The sequence below is a fragment of the Echeneis naucrates genome, chromosome 10 (assembly GCF_900963305.1).
Source record: "Echeneis naucrates chromosome 10, fEcheNa1.1, whole genome shotgun sequence".
NCBI lineage: Eukaryota > Metazoa > Chordata > Actinopteri > Carangiformes > Echeneidae > Echeneis > Echeneis naucrates.
Genome location: NC_042520.1, coordinates 6,049,343 through 6,070,384, shown reverse-complemented (window position 1 = coordinate 6,070,384; position 21,042 = coordinate 6,049,343). Strand labels below are relative to the sequence as shown.

The following is a 21,042-nucleotide window of genomic DNA, read 5'->3' as shown; positions in this document are numbered from 1 at the left end:
CTCCTACTTCTTCATTTTTCAAGCTCAGCATCTCCGAAAACTGCTACTCCTAAAATTAGATCAATAACACACAAATTTCACCTTTCCACAGTTTATTTCCTTTTAAAATAATTCATACAAATGCATACAGTCACAAACATATCTTTGTCAGGTTGTCAGTTTTGACCAAAAATAATGATATTTACTGTAGAATATAGAATATGTATACTGTATATTGCTACGCCTACTACTTTACCATAAAGGGGACCAAGGTAGGCAACAGTGGACTGTATGTTACTACCAGGGATGGAATTTCAAGGAGCACCTCGACACTTTAAAAGCTACTCTGCTGTTTACTTGTGGCACCCATCACTTGGAATAAGGAATGCTTCAAGTTTACATTAGAAAGTTATAGCAAAGAGTTGCACCCTCCCCCCACCCACCCACCCACCCACCCCACACACACCCCCTCCTCCCCCCTTCCACATAATGACAGGCATCTGGTGAGGAAAGATTAAGAGTAAAGTTCAAAATATCTCAGCATTCATTTCAGGATTTGGGGGCTTTAATTGTCACCTCAGCACCACACAGCCCGCTCACATTGAAGCCAGTGAGAACTTGACACTGGCCCTGATTGAGAAAATACTGAAGAATGGCTGATGAAATTTCCATCCCTGATCGCTACGCTTACTACCTCACCATGACGACAACCAGGTAGGCAACAGTGAACTGTTTTTACTACTCAGCTGCTGGTAGAAGGGGATGGAGAAAGCACCATCAGTAAGCTGGCACGATACCATCAACAACACATGAGTTGGAATAGGTAATAAATAATCCTCATTAAGGGAAGAAAAGGTTTCAGATATTTCACTGTTTTGCTCGTATTATAGGGATGCAACCAGTAGAAACTTGGATCACTGGCTCAGCTTTGCTACCTTTAACTTTTTTACATCATGTTTGGTTGTCTTTGTAAGGATGCCTTGTTGAGAGTACTAGCTACCACCCCTCCTCCCAGTGCTGCTTTTTTTAGACACAGATACAACCAAATCACATTGACACAGGCAGGCAGAACACTGTATGTACACATAGACGCAGAGGCCACAGAGGGTGGCTAAACGGTATACTCAGAGAGGAGCCATCATGAAATGTTAAAGGGATAATAGACTGAAGCAATCCGTACATTCTGACATGCTATCATTCAACATATTCACTTCGTTGTGCATATATGACGCCTCTCAAGTTTTCTATAGAGCCAAAATTTTTGTGTCGCATACATAGGTTGTTCTTTTATCTGACAAGCCATAAAGCATTTATAAAAGTTTGGAAATGTGGAGCAAATGAGAAATATAGAAATTTGGTTTGTACCAGCTTCAAGCAACGGAACCGCTCTTCGTTTGTCAGTAATGCGTGTCGCTGAATGTGAAATTTATACACATGGGTTTAACGTCAAATAGGGATGAAAATGGATTTGGCAGGAAAAATAATAGTTGGGTTTTAATGTTGTCTTCGTCAAGACTGACAGCTGGCTTGACATATTATGAGCTGGAAGGCCAACATTGTTAAAATGCCGATTTAGCAGCATGAAGAAACACAATGATTCATGAATATTGTGCGTATTTGTGAACCTTGGCGTGCTGAACAATTCGGTCCCACGAGCGGGACAATTATAGTGTAACAGTGGAAGTACTGGATCATCAAACATGAAGACTTGTGTACCTTTTTAATGAAACTGTGTCTCAACAGCTGCTACAAACTTGCTGAATCACTTTATGGACGAGCTGCTTTGTTTTCCAGAGTAATTAAAACAGCCGCTACATTTTACCATTTAGTAATCACGACTTAGCATGAAGTCGCCCAAGCTAAGCATACCATTTTGCCACCTTCCTACAGGCTTTCCTCCCACAACCCCCTTCATTTGGGTCAAACATTTACATAAGTCATAGAGCAAAGTCACATGCCCCTTGAAACATAACAAACGAAAGCAAACATTAGAATAACTTTAGCTTTTGTTAAAGTTAGTTTTTCTAATGTAGCGGGACACCAAAAGGCAAGCAGGTAGAAAAACAAAAGCACTAAGTGGCATAGAAAGGAATATTTAAAACTTAAAAAAAATAAAATAAAATAATAAACCAACTGCGGAAACTTAATTTCCTGAGATGGTGTGCAAAAAGCTGCCTCTTTTTTTTTTTTTTTTTTTTTTTTTTAGGGGGAGGGGCTTGTTAATTTGGGGACACGTTGAAAAAAACAAAACAAAAGAGATTGTATCCTCAAACCAGTTTGGCTACGTTGAAAGATCACATAACTCCTGTTTCTGTTCAGACTGGAATACAAACATCAGTATCTTCTTGCTGTAAGTCTAAAAACTGTACACAGACAGGTTACATTCATTTTATAACCTACTACTTTTGCTTGTACATCAAACTAAGGAAAGGACACAGAAAAAGGAGAGAAAGACATGAAACCCGCTCCTCTAACTTTGGACATACTACAGCCTAAGACAGCAGAATTTGATTCAGTATTTTTTTTTTTCTTTCAAAATCAAGAGATGGTTGTTATTTTTTTCCATCTCTGACTAAAGTTGTTATGCAAAGCTCGACGTGCAGACTCTGACTCTTACAGTCTTTCACAGGACTGTTTTTACGCTTTAATTGGAGCATTCAACAGCTACCTGCTCCTCATCCTCTTCATCATCATTCTCTTCTTCCTCTTTTGGAGTGTGATCTGGCTGCTGGGAACCAATTGCCAGTTTGTTTGTTTGTATTTTTTTGTTGTTGTTGTTTGTTTTAATTTTCATTTTGGGACCTCAGCCTGTTGATCTGACTCTGTGAAACTGTCTGATAACATCTTGTTACTCGGGAACTTACTGCTTCAGCTCTGGTTGCTCCTGCAGTTACCAGACAATACGGGGCAAGCTTGTGTGTGTTGTGTGTGTATGTGTGTGTATACATAAATGTGGGAGTGTGTGGTTACAGTTGGTCGTTTGGATGCTGCTCTCTGTCGCCCTCTGGTGGCTTCACTGTGTTTTGTCCGGGAGATGGGGCGTGAGGAGGGTGTGTGACGGCGGGCGGGAGGGTGTGTGTGATGGGCACAGCACTGGGAACGATGCCTTCAACTGGAGGCGGAAGGCCACCAGCTGGCAAGTTCACAACTCCTGGAGGATACCTAGAGGGCAGAGAGAGAGATACAAGAGTAAGAACAAGTGGAACAACACTGACAAACACATGGAACTCCAGTAGAGTCAGTCCAAATGAAAGATTTTAGACATTAGACAAAAAAGAACATACTTTTTGTATCACCCCATTAAGCTTATATCCACAGCGTTCGTATTTCAAATATTAAACAACTCCATTGTTTCTGAAGCAACAGCTTCATCACTGTAATTGACTTTTAATAATGGATGGATGGATTTTTGAGTGCTGACAAACAGCAGAAAAAAATAATTTAGGTCCTTTGTATTGGGAATACTGGAAAAATATTCATGGTTATATTAAAAAAGTATAAAAATACGTTGACCATTTATTGTGTTTTAACTGAGTGCAGTGGGCCTTTTTCACAACAGCCACAGCTCAATGAGCCACAGGAGACATTAAATCAGTAGTGAATCAGGCGTCACAGCAGCAATATTGATCCTTTTTGTACCGCCTTGATCAGCCCTGCTGCAGATCAGCAGCCCGGCAAATGAAAGAATAGATAAAAGCTCCGCCTTGATGCTCATTTGTTTCTTGTTGTGGTCACTGAGAGATGAATGGCAGCAGTGTGTGTCCCAGCACGCAGTGTTGTTGTACCATGTGCACATTTAGTCCTGCTGACCTGGTGAAGGTTTATTTCTGGCTGAGAAATATAAAACTGTCCTGAAAACATTTATTTATAAAACTCTGTATCTCTGCATAAATCAGAGCAGGAAGTTGAGAGAGAGGTGACACGTTTGAATTTGACTCCAAGAGATTTATCTTGTTTCTTGTGGTGGTTTTACCTGTAAGCCCCGTTGAGCTCGGGGTGGACGGTTGCTGGGTCAACTCCTGCCCAATGGTTGTTCTGGGTGAGGAACTCCTTATTCACACAGTTCTTCAGACTGTCTGGAATACGGCCTGAAACAGCAGAGACGATGCATAAGAAAGAGACAGAGAGAGAGAAATATAAAAATGCTAAAGTCTAAAAAAAAAAAACAGTCAGGGAACTTGTTAGTGCTACTGCGCTACCTTTTTTTTTTAACCTTCCAAATCCATTTTCTGCAGAGACATGAAAGACGTACAAAGATTGAACATGCTGAGCCACTGATTAAAAAAAAAAAAACAAAACAGGGGAGAGAGAGCTGCTGACTGGGAGAGGCCTTTTAGTTCATGTCTGCTAAAAGAACAAAGTTTATGCTTGACTGACAGACTACCCCAAAATATCTGTAGTATCTAATATAAAGGTGTGTGTGTGTGTGTTTGTGTGCTTTGTGTACCTGTCACAGCCCTCCGGATCTCCCTGGCTGCCTCCTCTCTCATTTCCAGCGATGCCTGTTCGCTGTACCAGGCAGCATGTGGGGTGCAGATCAGATTAGGCGCATCCTTTAGTGGACCCTGACTGAAACTGACACAAAACAAACAATGACTTACAGCAAATGATTTTATGCGTCAACGTATAATATTGTTTAGATCCATAGTTAATGTCGTACCATTCACATTTTCAGCTTGGCTGTTACACATCATCCACTGATATGGTGGGAAGCATGTCAGCATCAGTGTGAATGTGATTACAGTGAGGTCTTTACCTGAAAGGCTCTGTCTCATGAACGTCTAGAGCAGCTCCTCGTATCCTCCCCTCCTTCAGAGCCTGAGCCAGCGCCTTCTCGTCCACCAAACCCCCCCTGGCTGTGTTTACTAGGAAGGCCCCTTGACGCATCTGTAACATACACACGCACGCATAAAGTCATGATTTACTAATATCTAATACAAATTTTTTAAGGAAATAAATTTTTTACAATAATGCCACCGGTTTTGAATGAAAAATTATAATAATCACTAATGTTGAAAGAGCTTAAAATGTCAGGCACTGCAGAAATTCACGGTGAAATCTAGCCGTAATAATAGGTACGTGCTTATGGTATTCACCCTTCTCTCCTCCAGCAAGGTCAGAATAGTTTTAGAGTGATAATCCTTTGGGCCGAGGAGGAGACATCAACAACATATATTTCCTGTGTTTCAGTATCACCAACGCATAAATCACTCATGTGTGTGTGTTTGTGTGCGGCTGTCCCTCCACCTGTTTGATAGTGAAGTCGTTGATCAGGTGGTGGTTGTGTTCATTCAGGCTGCAGTGCAGAGACACGCAGTCAGAGTGGAAGAGCAGGTCCTGTGAAGGAAAGCAGGACAGATGAGCGTTCCTCTCAAACTCCTCTTCTCTGTTTACACTTCATGCTGCCGCTCGCTGCTGCCACGCTTCACAGCAGGCGAGAAAATGAGATGTATTTCGTTGTGGCAGTAAGTGACTCTCAGCACAGGAGGCTGCTCTTTTGGCCACCCATGTATTTTCTGTGTTTGAGACAGCAGCATACTGGTGAATGCACATTTGTTACGATGGTTGGTTGGTGGTGGTTTTGTAGACAAAGACAAAGGGTGGACAGTGGATTTAAAAAAAAAAAACAAAAAACAAACAAGGGCTGCAGTTGAAATAGCAGAGAAGTGACAGTCAAATATTGGTGTGTAAACATTTGTCTTTCTCACTGAGCAAACTGAGGCTGGTTGTTGTTGACCCCTACTGTGTGTACTGCGGTGTGTGTGTGTGTGCTACCTGTAGTGTGGTGACCCTTTGTAGTCCCAGGGATCTTTCTACTCCGTCAGCCAAATAAGGGTCATAGAAAATCACATTGAAGCCAAAGGCCTTGGCTCGCAGGGCCACAGCCTGGCCCACTCGTCCTAGAAACACATGAATACACACACGCTCTTTATCAAACACACAGGCGCATTTGGAGAAAGTCGAGACACATGAATACTCATTCAAATGGAAAATAAAAGTGCAATAGCTGCTGTTTTTCTGCTACTAATATTCACCTTTTTTTTTTTTTTTTTTGCAATGGGCAAATGACATAATGCTCCGGCTACAGATGTCTGCCCATTATTGCTGGAACATACTCAGGCTGTACAGGAAGGAGATTTCAGTCTACTTCTGGTTTAATCAGCTTATATTTTCTTGGCAGTAACTCCTTGGGAAGCCAAATTAGCTGAGCTCAGGACAAAACTTCCCAAATGAAAAATTGAAAAGACTGAGAGAGAAAGGGTGTGACAGTCTGCTGTATGTGCTTTAACAGCCTAAGTTAGCTAAATGAAAGCCCCTTTTCCACCACGCACCGAGCCCGATGAGCCCCAGCGTCTCTCCTCGGATCCTCGCCGCTCCTGACGCCACCTCCCGGATCTGCTCCACACTCTGAACCCGTGTGCCTTCTCGGAGGGCCTGGCATAAAATATCAGCTTGTTATTACATGCAAAACCGACATAAAAATGGGTAAAATTTATAATGTCAGGACTTTACACTTAAGGTCCAGAGTCTAAATCCTTTTTTTGATCACAGTTATAAAGTAAGTCTAAAAAATAATATAACTTATAACTGATTTGAGGAACAAGTCATTTACCGTACCTTCTACATCTTACATCAACGTCTTTCAAATACAGCAACATTTCTAAAGGAGACGAAATGTTTCAATTTTGCTGATTTGTCAGTAGACAAATTATTGGTAACTGTCAAAACTAAAATTGTGATAGACATAAACGTACACCTCCAACCAACACATTTAAAATGAGTTTATTTCACGTCACTCTCCTGTTATCAGACACACTAGACTACGAACCTGGTGCAGCCAGGTGGTGCGTCGGTACAAGGTGAGGATGTGACACAACGTGGAGTCTGCTGTCTCCTCGACAGAAGCCGCTGGCATATTACAAACAGCGATGCCTGTTGGACCAGAGAGGAGATAAGGATTAAAAAGTGCTTTCTTTGGGGGGCCGTTTGAGAAGAAAAGCCAAAGTTATTTTGGTGGAGAGGTGCAGACTGTAAGCGCTAGGTCAGCAGTTTTCTCCACAAACACTGCAGGCAATGTTCAAATGCCAGAACCTTTTGGTGGGAGAAGAGGGACATTAGTAAAGCTGTGGCTGCTGCAGGAGAGAGTTGTTTTATTTTTGTTTTTAATGCTTCACTAAGTTCACTTCCTCTTTAAAGATACTGCAGACATGTGAGAACAGCAGCACAAAAGGAAAAGGTTTTTGTAAATAGCCACAATTAACTTGTACAGCTGGCAGATTCTCCTAACAGTAAAACCAACAGAGTAAATAGACAAAATGTTTTATTATTCTGATTAAGAAGGAGTAAAGAAGAGCATGTAACAGTATGATAATGATAAATGTGGGTTTTAAAAAGATTTGATCGAGAACTTTCAAATTCTCTCTGGACTGATCTATAAAATCTATAAAATTATATGAATGTGGCACTATTATTGTTTTTTAAAACTGGACTAACAAAATTTTTTTTTTAAATATATGGTTAAACTTAGAAAAACAGCCTTTTGTTTTGAACCACCTCAAGCTGCTTTACACAGGAAGAAGCACAGTAACAGTAAAATCACTGCACAGAATGTAGCTCCTCACTTCCACTTAACTATAACCATTTTTTATTTCTCTCAAAGCAATAGGCTACATAATAATAATAAAAAAAAAACTTTAGGAAGTATCTTTCATCAATCAGCAACAAAACAACTTCTGTAGCGCCACGAAGCAGAAAAATGACTTGTGCTGGTAGATCACATTGTCGCACGTTCTCACCCAGCTCCCCTGCAGATTTGATGTCAATGTTGTCGTAGCCGCTGCCGATGCGAACGATGATGCGCAGAGCTTTGAACTTCTCCAGGTCTTCTCTCATCAGAGTGATGGTGTGGTACATCAGAGCTCCTACAGCTTCATTCAGCACCTGAACACACGACAAACACACTCCGTTACTTCAGAGACATACAGAGGGAAGGTCGGGATTCATGTCAGACATCGGAGTTTGTTTGCACTCTGTTTGTATAAACTAGAGCAAGCGAACTAAACTTCATACTGTATGAACACAGAGGAGAGGCCAAGTCATCAGCATGTATTTGCGTAGGTGTGAGCTGAAGTCGAGCACGGCTCTGCAGAAAGCAGCCACAGTTCACTGAGTTCATTGTCACATAAGGCTTTTTATGGATGTGCTTTTCGTCCTCAATTGCTGTTTTAAATATTCCTGTTTGTTGGGAATAAGGACATTTCCTATGTATTACCAAGGAAACTAAGCTTTTCCAGCCGCAGGGAACCAGATACGATGTTTCTAAAGAAACGAATTTCAGCGAGAGTCTCATCCTCATTATTATTTTATATTTCACCGATGATGAAATATAAAATAAAATGATATAAAAGTAGGTAATTTGATTGCTATATAGAAAATAGATGCACGTCTCTGTGAAAAAGTCGTGTTAGTCGTCACCTTTTAATTGATTCTCAGTTAATCTTTCAATCTCTCTAGTGTTGCCAGACTTCCTCTTCATGTGTGTGAGAGAGGGTGAAAATGACATGCAGTTCAATTACAATAAAGAAGCCCTTTTAATTACACAATGAGGTGGCTGCTTACTAGAGAGCCAGAGAGGGAGCGAGAGAGAGAGCAAGAGAGAGATAGCGAACAAGGGAGAGCCATCTGTTTCTCCCACGCTGTGGCCTACTGAGCGCGCTCACTGAGAGAGTGTGCCTGGCAGACACCCAGAACGAGACGCAACCCTGCCAGACATACAAACCCATTTACAATCCATAGTGGCTGTAGCAAGATCTGAGCCTGACCCACATTTTCAGTTTGCTCCTTATAATTGTCCTTCTTCTCCACTTATTTTCCTGTTGGTCTTTAACATCTCTTTCTCGCTCTGGCGTCCTTTCTTTTGACCCTTGACCCTTGTAATGGATTTGGAGAAATTTTGTATTGAAATTACATGAAATACTTTGTATGTATATATATTATTATATATATTATATATATATATATTATTTTTACCAGCTAAATTGATTGATTTGGTAAACATAGTAACTTCCTGTGATATTGGCTTTGACTCATTAGTTGTAAAGACTCTGAATCTGATCTACAAGGTGATTCCTTGCTTTCTAGAAAAACATGGATGGAGCATCTGTTGCCACACAGATTGTTTCGAGTTGAGTTTTCTGCTTGGTATAATTTCTTGTGAAGTTGCTGATGCTTCAAAAAAACAAAAATGTCTGCAGTGAAGCGGAGTTTGAATTGGAAGAGCAGAACAACAGTAAGGTATTTAACGGACAATAAAGCTGAGACCACTTTTCCATTCATTCAAATTGGAATCAGTAGAAGAGTGATATAATTGACAGAGATCTGTTGTGTTCAGGGTACAGTAAATATAAATGGAAAACTAGATGGAACAGTAAATTTATTACTTTAACATCATCCTTCGCCGTGTGAGTGTGTATGCGTGATATTAAAAAATGAAGCAAAGCGTGTTACCTTTTCATGGATCTCCTGTGTGGACTGAGCGTCACAAAAAGCCACAGTTGCTACATCTTTCAGGATGGGCATCTCCACTGTGCAGTCGCGCCCATCCAGCAGCGCCACTAGGGGCCGTGGGTGCATGGGCCCGTTCATAATGGGTGGCCTGATGCCTACACACACACACACACACACACACAAACAAAGAAAAACAGTCAAGTATTGCAGTATAAAAGGGATAATGAAGAATTGTGTGAGTGTACTTTATTCTTGCCATAAATCGTAAAATTAAGGGTGGGCCGAGCAAAAATAAGATATAAAAGAAGTTCCTAGCAGCTGCTGCTGCTGATGCTGCAGAGCTAAGAGCTTATGTCTGAGAGCTGTCAGCAGTGCTGTTGTTTCAGATGAATTACTGACTGACTGTGTGATGAAGTCAGCTGACTATGAAACAGGCAGGAAGTGGGAAGATGGACGAGTTAGGTTTGTAAAAAATAATACAGAGTTGAACTCAAACTTTCAGAATATCCCTTTAGAATTAAATACCAAGAGGCAGAAAACATCGGTATAATTAAGAGTACCCTTTTGTATTTCATCCACTTCATATTATTTTAATTGGGTTGTCATATTCATGGCAAATGTAAGTGCTTGCCCCTGCGAAGACTGAGAGCGACTCTTGGGAGCAATGTACTTGTAAAAACTGGGGCAGTCTTAGCCAGAAAACAATTGAGCAGTCAGCCTGGGGCACAAGATTATGTCTGAATTACTGAATTGTTGAACACACATGGTCTTCTTTTACAAATACACCAGAAAAATAGAATATTTCATCGGTCAGAAACCTTCAACATATTTCTGTAAATAACAGTTGGTCGTGTGAGGAGGAGCAAAATTCATATAAAGTGGTGAGACATGTTATTGAGAAAAGACCAGATTCTTTAAATTAATGAATCAGTGACCCCCCCCCCCCCCCCCCACACACACACACACCGCTACATTTCCACATTTTATTAATTCGTCTGTTTGGATTAAACCACTGGACTGAGTGTCAAACGGAGCCTTACAGAGGGATAACAAAGTACTCCAGATGACCTTTATTCAGGTTTAAAGACAGCAGTGGTCAAGGGGAGCTGCGTTTAATTAGTTTTCCTTAACTTTTCCCTCCTGATGCGACCTTCCTGGATGTACCGTATATCTCCCCTCTTACGTAACTGAAGCGTCATCATGTCGGATGACTTGCAGACATGCTGATTGGAAATCAAGACAACTGATTGATGGACAGAGCTCAGAAAATCTGAAACTGTGTCTCTTTGACTTGTGAAGATTTTGATGGCCCTCCAAAACACTACGCATGAAATGAGTGCAGGCTTTTGCCTGTTTTTGCTGATGCTGACTTCTCATTCCTCATTCCTGACTTACTCCCATCTGAGATGTGACGGCTAACATCTCAGATAAGCAGCTGCCTCTGTCATTTTTTGCACAATATTTATCCCTAATACCTTTTTGCAACTCTGACTCCCAGACAGAGCTTGTCTTCCAGCTGCACTACCATCGTAAGAAAGCAACTAAATCATGAAACAAGTCATTTTAAAACCAGCGTTCTGCTGTGGCTACAATATTATGAATGTCAGGGATCCCTGAGAATCAGATTTTTGGACAGATGTTCGGAAGCTGTAATATAAAAATTAATTTGGAAAATTCCTGCAGGGCATCTTTAGCAACACTATTTCCTCCGGAGATATCATTGTTATTATCCCAGAGGCTAAATGAATAACATCCTTGCTGGAATGATGCTGCCAGGATGTACCATAAATCTCTGATTTATACTGCTTTCCAGTTATATTTTTGTAATGAAGTCTTGTAATGTAGCTCTTTTCCATCTACTTTATATTTTAATATCAGTAATGAGTTTTCTCCAGAATGCATGTTGGCAGACGAAGAGGTGTGAAACATGTTGTTTCCACATTCAATTAATTTGTTATTGATGACTGTTTCTTGTTGGTGCAAAATAGTCTGGAAACCTTACATTAATATTTTAATAACTTGTCCGCCTTTAAAAATCTGTGCTGCAAATGTGTTGACAAAATACCACGTCGTCTGCCTTTGGCCCGTTACCCGCCTGTGTTTTGGAAATTTCTTTCCTTTCCATTTGTTCCAGTAAAACAGCTCAGAGACCAGACAGTTGCTTGTGTTGTACTGCGCTGCTCCCAGAAGTGAATAAGTGTGATGGCATTCAATATGAATAAGCAGGGATGTACTGAAAAAAGCATGAATAAACTTCACTAGGCAGACGCAGACAGATGATCTTCCTCATTCTCATATTAAATGCTGTTGCAACAAGAAAATACTTGTCTAAAAGCACTCTGGTGTTGAATTTTGTGGGTGGGTGGGGGGGGTTTCCACAGACTCTCTTTTGCTTTTGAATCATTTCATGCATTGGAAAATAATATATTGACTGATTCTGCTTCATTCGCTGTATTTAGAGAAATGGCATGAGGTGTCTGTGTTTAGTCTGTGACACACTGTCCTTCAGATTTGAGCTTATTATTTCTATGTTCAGCCCAATTCAAACATCATATAAGACACATTTACACTAGAAAGCAGCACTTCCTCCTCCAGTTATCAGTGTTGCACACATAATGTGTATTTTTGCACCTACACAGCTAAAGCTTTATGATGCCACTTCGTTCCCTGGAACTAACCAGATTTTTCTTACAGCATGTTGTATTATTGACAACATGTTTTGTTTGTCAGCTTTAGAGATTGAAGGATATTAGACTGACTGGCTGCGCTCTGAGCAGCAGTGAAGCAAAGCTAACTCTCAACTTAGTACAATCCATCACTGAATTTTGTTTCGTATTCTTATCTCCATTGTCAAGATTACAGCAGGAAACCTGATCTGACGAAGCAAGCCCACAACGCAGTAAGACCAATAAAGTGAAACTCAAATCCTGCTCACTATGCCTTATGTGGCCTGGTAAAACATTAGCTTTCCATAATAGGATTTGCCTGGAAGCCAATGCACTTACACATCAATACGAAATCAATGGTGCATTGCTGAGAAATTGGAATTCAGCAAGAACAGAAAGCACTGTGAGGCTTCAACACAGCCTTTATTGTAACTCTGAAGTAATCATGAGGAGCACACTGGCCTGTAGCATTTTTTTCTGGAGGGAGGCGGGTCTATACCATTTTCTGAGAGATTTCATTGGCGCTCAAACACTTTGAGGATGCCGTGTGTTAACCGACATTAAACGTTGTCTTCTCATGAGCAACGTGCTGAAATCTGGTCAGTCTAATCGATGCAGCCGAAGGGTGTCTTTGGAAAGTAACAGAGATTCCCGACATTTCTTCAGCTCACACTTGGTCAGAGTGAGGGAGGAAATAGCTCTCATTCCAGCACCAAACATGACCTTGGAAGGACCAGCACTACTGACTGCTGAGAGCATTACATTTACTTATTTGGCTTTTATCCAGAGCAACTTCAAGTGAGGAACAACACTCAAGCCTTTGGACGGCAGGAAAGTGTGCACTAAGCAAGTGCAAAAAGATCAGGCAAAGTGCGTTGAGTGTTGATGATTTCTTGCTGTTTGTGGTAATGCTGATCTTGTCTTCGTAAAAAGCAATTTTGGCAGCACTGAAAAGGCAGACAGGAGAGACTAATTTGAGATCAGTGGGGTCGCTGGATTTGTCAGGGCAGCTTTTGGTTAGTATCAGTCAGCTGTTTTTGAGGCAGGTCAGAGGGTTGGTGGATAGAAGACTGTCCAGACCTGAGCTGACATTTACTGCGGAAAATGAGGCAGAGTGGAGGTGACGACTGCAAAAAACATGGTTGTGATGGACTGTCCAGAGATGGAAGACACGGGGACATACAGCAACGCAAATAAAGTCATTGCCCAAAACGTGTGGATGCACGAAAGTTGGACCGCCTGTGGCAACGCTTCGTAGGAGAATGAGGTCACGATCTCTTCAAGTTGTAATACATAACAGGCAGGAAGTCCACAGAGCTCAGTGCTCATAGCAACAGCAACAGTTGAGTGGATTTCAGTTTGCTGGAAGTTGGGCAGCCAGTCCCACTTCCTTGCTTGGACAGATGGGAGGTATGGAGAATGTGTGGTTCGTGCACCATACAGCCTCGTAGCTGTGTTTTGATTCATTCAGGTCTCAGATCAGGACATCAGTTTTGTGAACTGCAGATTGGCTGCTACACAAACCAGCAGGGAAGGACGTGCATGTTGACGGTTATTGCAGTGACTAAAGGTTTGCCTGATATCTTGGCCTTTTGGCATAGTGACACATTCTGTGCTGGCTTTTACCCCAAACTGTCTGCAGACTGGGACTGCCACGTGGCTCTGATGGTTCAGCAATGGCTTCTATACTATTAATGTATTTTATGATAAAACACCCACCTACACTTTCCCTCTGTCTCTCCCAGTCACACAAACATAAGTTTAGCATTTTATCCAGTAATCCTTTCTCTGCTTTAGAACACTTCAACCGAACAAATTGAAATGGACATTATCTCCTGGTCTCAATTATTTAATGTATTTTATAGTTTTCTCGTAACATTAAACACTCATTAAATCCTTCATTACGTCAAATAATTGGCCAGACTTTGCACTCATTATGCTCAATCCTAAACTCTAAATGTTCTTCCATCTCATCCATCTCTGCTCTCCCTTTCTCATTATATTCAATACTCCAGTACACTCTCTCTTTCTCTCCACCCCCCATAGCCCCGGGGAGGGGTGACTGCTGGGAGCTTTCACAGTGCAAACAGCCCTCTTCACAGCCAATGGGACCACAGCTCCAGCACTGCTCTTTCCATCTATTCAGATTCACCACTATATTTGGGACCACATTATGAGGAAATGCAGCATTAGTTATCTGTGACCAAGACCAAAATCAAAAATAGAAGAACTGAAAGTGTTGTTGATGATAAATGTCCAATGATTACGAGAACCATTTGCACTGTTACATTTCTGGCCCCGCAGTTTCGGCTTAAGGGGCCTGGGAAGCTAAATGACATCTCCCCTTGATATGAAAATTGTGTCTTGGAAAATTTCTAATCAAACCAAAAAGAGGCTAATGCTGTTTGAGTGGCATGTCGAAATGGGAAAAAAAAAAAAAAAACATCTGCCAATGACTGCATGAGAGCTGTGAGCAAAGCTGAGCAGCCGTCCTGTATCCAACTGTCACTGACCAGCTAAGAAGAACAGCTGGAAGTTTGTCTGTGAGGAACAAGACAGTGTTTTCACTCTCAATGTAAAAGATTAGCTATTTCCACATTTTAAGTTGGACACCTTTTGCAAAACAGGACCAACCAGTCATCTGCGGATCAAGTTTTACGAAACAAATACTTAACTTCAAAAACAAAACCTGGTTAGCAAATAAATATATGATTCATTTCTATCGTTAAATATTCAGGCAAAGGAATACACAACTAATGTGATTTTTTTTTTTTTTTTTGTTGTTATTATTAGACTAGGCTGAAAATATAAATCTAATTCATAAATGATGAAAATAGAGCTAAAATAAGCTTTTAGTTGAACAAAAAGGTTTTATGTTGCTAGAATGTAAGAATTTTCTGCTTTCCCTCTTTATAGCATTGTAATCTGAATTTGTCTGAACTGAATCTTAACGTCTCACTCAGGTGTCTCAGTTCATATCAGTGAACAACAAGTGTCCCTTCTCCCCATTTTACTCCCCATTTCATTCAAACTCGAGTTCTCACACATCTTAACAAAACCTTTTCGGTTACTGCCAACAAAGTGGCAGCTGTTATATCTTCCCCTTTGGTTTTTCACTCCTGAAATAAGGTCAGGCATCCTGAATTATACCTCTTCACAGTCCCTTTGTGGATGAACTGAAAATGAACCTTGGCAAAAATGACGCATTCACATTTCAGCAAGTGTTTGTATTTTGCACCATACAACAGTGGGAAGAGAGGAAGTGAGTGCTGTCGGCACCTGTGATCAGTCAGCTGCCTGCAACTGTGGTGGCCCACCGTTGGGCCAGAGCAAGGCTGATTTATTATGTTATGGCTCTTGTGGCATGCAGTAACACGATGTGGTTAAAAAGCCCCCATATCCATCTTTCAGCCTCACAGTGTTGATCCTGCCTCATTTTCAGATCTCATCTCTTATTTCATTCTGGCTCCCTGAGGTTTTCTCTACCCGCGTCACCTTTTTCCTGCCACTGCAACTCCAAGGATGAGAAAAAGCCCTGTTTCATATCATTACTGCTCAATGTGCAGTTATAAGTGTTGAGGTAGCACACACACACACACACACATCCTGTCCTGCCCCCACGTACAGAAATACAGGTGCGCATTCAGCACACTGGTCCATGCAGGTTGGCACAACTAAAATGCAGTGATATATGATACATCCAACTGCTTACGCTGCTTAGAAATGATCACCCTGCAAGTCGTCTTTTTCTTCTCTCCGCACAGCACAAACAATGACTTGCATACGCACACTGCCACAAGCACTCACATGCACATACACGTATACACAAATACATGGTCTTAATTTACAGTTAATGTGTCAATGAGACAGTTCTGGTTTGTCAGCTTTTTGTTCCCATTACTAAGGCACCAACAGCAAAGCAGCTAAAGGAGATAGAACATGTGGCAGCAGCTTCGTTGTGGCAACAGATTCTGAGAATCTGAGTTAATACGCCTCTTTGTGCATATTTACAGTCTCTCAGTTCTCAATTTACAGCAGTCATACTTGCTTTTATGTGCAGATCCAAGGTGCCTGGCAATCAGCTATAGTTTGAAAGCTCAAATTCTAGCTTTAGAGTATGGGACTAAATCATTTGTTCAATTAAGCTTAATAGTAGAAGCCACTACAGTCTCCTCGGGGCAAAAGAAAAATTAAAACATTTGGAGCTGGATACTTTTTTCCCCATGAGACTAGAAAACAACCTTATTCTATTTAAAATGTGTGAACTTAATTAGATTTTATGGCAGGTGTGCGTTAATGGGTCATTTAACTCATACACTTTTAGTGATAGTAATAAGGCAGAATTACTAGCAACAAAATCGGAAAATAGCTCTTTGCCAACAGAGTGCCACCGATAGAAAATGCATATATTTGTCAGTTGCTGTAAAGTTAAATGGTTAAATACTTCCTTAAACAATAGGTGCACTTCAGGAAATGCTGCATATCAATACAGGCCATAACTGGATTATTATAACGCCGTCAGCCCATTACATTGGATTAACTGTTAATATGAGGAAGAAAATCACAATTGCTTTCAAGTTTCAATTGGATTGAGGTCAGTCTGGATACTTTGGAGTGAATGTGCCCCATTAATGGATTATTAAGGCAATGAGACGTTTATTGTATTTTGATTAAGGGTTCCCTAACTGGTGTCCAACAACCTACAAGGGGTTTTTGAGTGAGTTCAAAGGCTTCCCTGCAAAATTAGAAAAATGTAAAAAACTAAACAACAGTGTGCTCATTAATCAATAATAATAAGGCTGTGTATTATTATTACTGGCCCATTATACATGACTGAGAGTATTTAGTAGACTAGATTTATTTTATCTGGAGAGCTACAGTCCATCTAGGAGGTGATGCTCATTTAGCCAACCAAAAGTTTTTCCGTTCCTTATAAGACAAAAGTCGCTGATTTAGAACAGTGAAACTACCAAAGCTATGGCCTCATAGTAAATACAACAACGCAAGCCTTCTAGTGCTGACAGTGACTGTAAACTTGTGTGTGTGTGTGTGTGTGTGTGCGCGCGCGCATGTGTGTTGGCAACAAAAGCAAAACTATACAGGTGGCTATCTCTGAGTTCCTGCCCCACGACTTCCAACTGGGTGTGCTCTTTCAGCTGCGGGTCTTAACGTCAACACTCACCTGCTGAGGTATGAATTAATAACAGCAATGCAGGTTTCTCAGTAATGAACACTTTTCATTAAGGGCTCATAGGCTGAATTATAGCTTGTCTACTAATTGTAGTGTTGGGATGTTACGCTTCAGGGCTGTTATTCTTTCAGTACATGATATCATTTTTATTTAGTCACCTGTCTAGATGGCCGAACTTCCTTCTCTTAGGGAGCATTTCTCATCTAAATGATCAAATTGATGTCATGTATTAAATGTAACTGACAGAAATAATTTGGCTAACCTTCATTCCATATACCGTGTTGACTTACTTATATTCTGAGTGTTGGCTGTTCGAACTTTCACTTCTCTTTTTTTATTATCTCTGTTATTTTTCTCGTGCGTTTTGGACATAATAAGCGAAGCCTTTCTAGTGGCTTGGACAAGATGATCTTTTTACCTTAGCAGTTCAGGCTTAAGATTTCCAAGTGCTGTAGGTTATATCAATGGATCAATGTCAATCCACTGCTCAAATCAAATGTAGTTGAACAGTTGAAATGAAAATGTATTCAGTTATGTAAAGAAACGTCACATATTTTTGAGTGCGTTTGACGCAGATGTGTAAAAGCTGAAACGGCAAATATTACCAATACATTACATTATAAAGCCTATAAAAAGTTCCCATTTTAATTGTTAAAACTAATATTCTCTTTTGCGTTCATGACTTTTTCATTCATTCATCTTCAACCACTTATCCATTTCCAGGTGTTCATGACTTGTAAACTAATAATTTTTCCAAGTGGCATTGGGTCGGAGTTTTCTCTCAACTTGGCAACGTGTCACAACATGAACCGCTGCCTTGATTTTGTCCTTTGATATAGTCAGGCCCCCAACTGCCTGGCTCTGTTAACCACAATCACATCATTCTTTACCTTTTAAACAGTGTATAAGATCGCTCTGTCAAATCAAACGCAGTCAATGTCTTTTATAGAGAAATGGCAAAAACATGCCAGAAGTGGCTGATGTCGTTGATCTAGAACTATAATCAAATTAAACATCATCCAAAAGTCACAGATCAGAGGACCCCTGCCTTCCAAAACATGAATCAACACATCCATCAATCAAGCAGAGATGACAGAACCGTTTTGAAGCAGACCTTCACAGGTTCAACCATCTTCAAAGATCCTGTGATCTGATTGGTGTTATGATTGCTGATTGGTGATTGAGCATCTCAAAAAGGACAAGGCATGAACCATTATTCACTGCTATCCCTGTGACCTTGGACTCAGTTGGGAGATAGTTGAGGCAGATATGGAGAAGATCTCTACCCAAGCGAGATTTAAGGGAAAAAAAAGGGGTGAGGGTGGGGGTGCAAAAAGATCAGAGCTGCAACTTTAATCTTTGATGTCATCAAGAGACACAGCCCGCAGCCTGTTGATGACATCACATTACAATCTCCGGTTTCCTTTTGGGAGAAACTGCCTCTCAGATCCAGATTCAGGGGAACACAGACAATAATTCGGCTTTAGGGTGGCTGATCATTTATCCTCACACCCTCCTCCTCATTGCTCCACAAACCCGCCCACCTTCCTGATCCTTAGCAGCTCTACCTTGATCCCATTTTCTAGAATAATCTTCTCCAGACTTTATCACAAGGTGCATCTGCCACCTTGGTGTGAATCCAGCTGTGTCCATGCAATCATATACTTCAGTATTTTTGTCCGTTGGCTTCCCCACATGTGTAAGTACATGTGCACATTCATGGCAGTGATTTGGATTTTTGTGTGTCTGCCTGTGTGTGCGCGTGTGTGTGTGTGCATGTGTGTGCGCGCAGTGAAGGCAACCGTTATCCATAAAAGAAGCACAATGAAAGGGAAATATGTGTCATGTCCTTGCTAGCCCCTCGAAGGAGACAGAGATCTATTTCTGTCGCCGCAAATGGAGGTGTTCAAGCAGCCTTCAATAGCAGATATTTGCCTCTTCACACACTCACTCACAAACACTCACACTCAAACACACACACACACACACACACACACACACACACACACACACACAAACACACACCGAACTGTGGAGAAAAGACTAACCATTCTTGTGTGGCGAGAGGGGCTGAACGATAAAAAGATAATAGAGTGAGAGAACTAAGAAGAGAAGGAGGAGGAGGAGGAGACGGAAAAAGGGAGAGGAAGAGAGAAGGGGGAGGGGTGGAGGAAGGCAGAATAATGTACACTGAGTTCACAAATATTGGCACAAACACACACAGACACACACAGACACACACACACACACACAGCTCCCCCACATGAAAGCAGACTGCTCGTTGTTTACCTAGAGGCATGCCTTTGTTGAGGAGATGTGAGCTTCCCATGGTGTGATCCCCAGCCGGCCAGCACACAACAGAAACCTACAGTCTTCACACAGCAGACATGAACAGGAATCCAGTCAGCATATGGCGGCTGTGGCCAGCTACCTCGCTTCCCTTAGTCCTTCTCCCAGCCCCTTAGTGACAAGAATACACATGTGCTCCCCCTCTTTTCTCTCTCGCTCTCTTGCTCTCTCCCCTCCCTTCCGTCCCCTGCTCTCTCTATCTGTCTTACCCCTCCCTGCCGTCTCTAGCTACCTCCCTCCCCTCCCTTTCTCACTTTCTATTACAGCAGCTCTCTCTGTCTTTCAGTTTCTTCTTCTGTCCCTGTCACTAAAAGAGAAAAAAATATTTGCACACACACATCCACACAAACAGATTCACAAACACTGCTGCATTTATGGGTGTTAAAAAAGAAAAAGAGAGAGAGTGTGTGTGTGTGTGTGTGTGAGCAGGAATGGGGAGGAGCTAACACCGGCTAAAATTCATCTTTTGTTTCCTGAAAGACGACAGGGAGGAAAAAGAAGAGTTATGCAATGACTGTAGCAAGAGAGGAAAAACTTGTTCTTAAAAATACCTCAAAAAAAACATGATTAAGCTTCTAAAACTCTGGTGAGAATCAGCCAGAACTTTTTATGACACTACAGTCAGCGTGTGCTTTTAATAAGTAATTACATATCAAGAAAAAGAGTTGAGTTTAACAAATTCACTTTTGAGATGGGCGTGTTGGGTGTCTTTCAAAAGTTATTCCACCCACAAAAGCATAAAGTTAGACCAGACTGAACTGAGGAATGACTTGAAAATATATTTATGCCAACACCTACAGCAAAATAAACAAATAAAATCAGATCTGGTACCTTTATTATGTGGTAAAATCCGATTTGCTGATTTTATTTCTTCGGCAACACATGTATACCGTGCTGTGGCTGTTTTCAAAACATTAATCTCATTAAACTCATTAATTGAGTCAGAGTTTGTTTTTTGGTGTAACAGCCTCTCACAGGCAAAATTGAATGAGTTTGTGTGTCTTAACATCATATTCTTTTTGTACTTCACAACAAGGTGCAGATTTATCTTCTTATCTTCTTTCAGAAGGCTTTTTTAGTTTTGGTTTTTGGATCCTTACTTACCAATAAATACAAACATTAATGTAAGGTGATTTTGTGTTTGATATTCATACAAATGCAGCCGGTATTAAATGGTCTTTTTGATCAAATGCCTCTCAGCACTAATGTGCTTTGGTCTGGTGAACACCTATAAGCTTTTACCATTTTGCTCCCATGAACGTGATGATGGTACAGTCAGTTTCAACTACACTTGTCCTCATGATAGCTTCAGTGATATAAGCCGCCTTAGACGCCCTTCTAACTGCCAGG

General features: G+C 41.0%; 1 protein-coding gene across 1 annotated transcript; it reads right to left on the bottom strand.

Moving 5' to 3' along the window:
• Positions 1-2,157: 2,157 nt before the first annotated feature.
• ctbp1 (C-terminal binding protein 1) lies at positions 2,158-19,871 on the bottom strand. Its single transcript, XM_029511713.1, has 11 exons — positions 19,633-19,871; positions 9,487-9,641; positions 7,776-7,920; positions 6,809-6,912; positions 6,312-6,414; positions 5,755-5,879; positions 5,227-5,316; positions 4,736-4,866; positions 4,427-4,554; positions 3,953-4,067; positions 2,158-3,141 (listed from the first exon to the last, which is right to left on the bottom strand). Exons 1-11 carry the CDS (start codon positions 19,670-19,672, stop codon positions 2,946-2,948), a joined length of 1,332 nt encoding a protein of 443 aa, XP_029367573.1. The 5' UTR covers positions 19,673-19,871; the 3' UTR covers positions 2,158-2,945.
• Positions 19,872-21,042: the final 1,171 nt, after the last annotated feature.

What these genes read in the sequence shown, in the direction of transcription:
- ctbp1 (XM_029511713.1), bottom strand. Translation starts at nt 19,672, where the DNA reads ATGGGAAGCTCACATCTCCTCAACAAAGGCATGCCTCTAG. An exon ending in GCTGGGGCTCATCGGGCTCG is followed by an intron (nt 5,880 to 6,311) that starts GTGCGTGGTGGA and finishes ATGTGTTTCTAG; the next exon opens with GACGAGTGGGCCAGGCTGTG. An exon ending in ACGACTTCACTATCAAACAG is followed by an intron (nt 4,867 to 5,226) that starts GTGGAGGGACAG and finishes TGTATGTTACAG; the next exon opens with ATGCGTCAAGGGGCCTTCCT.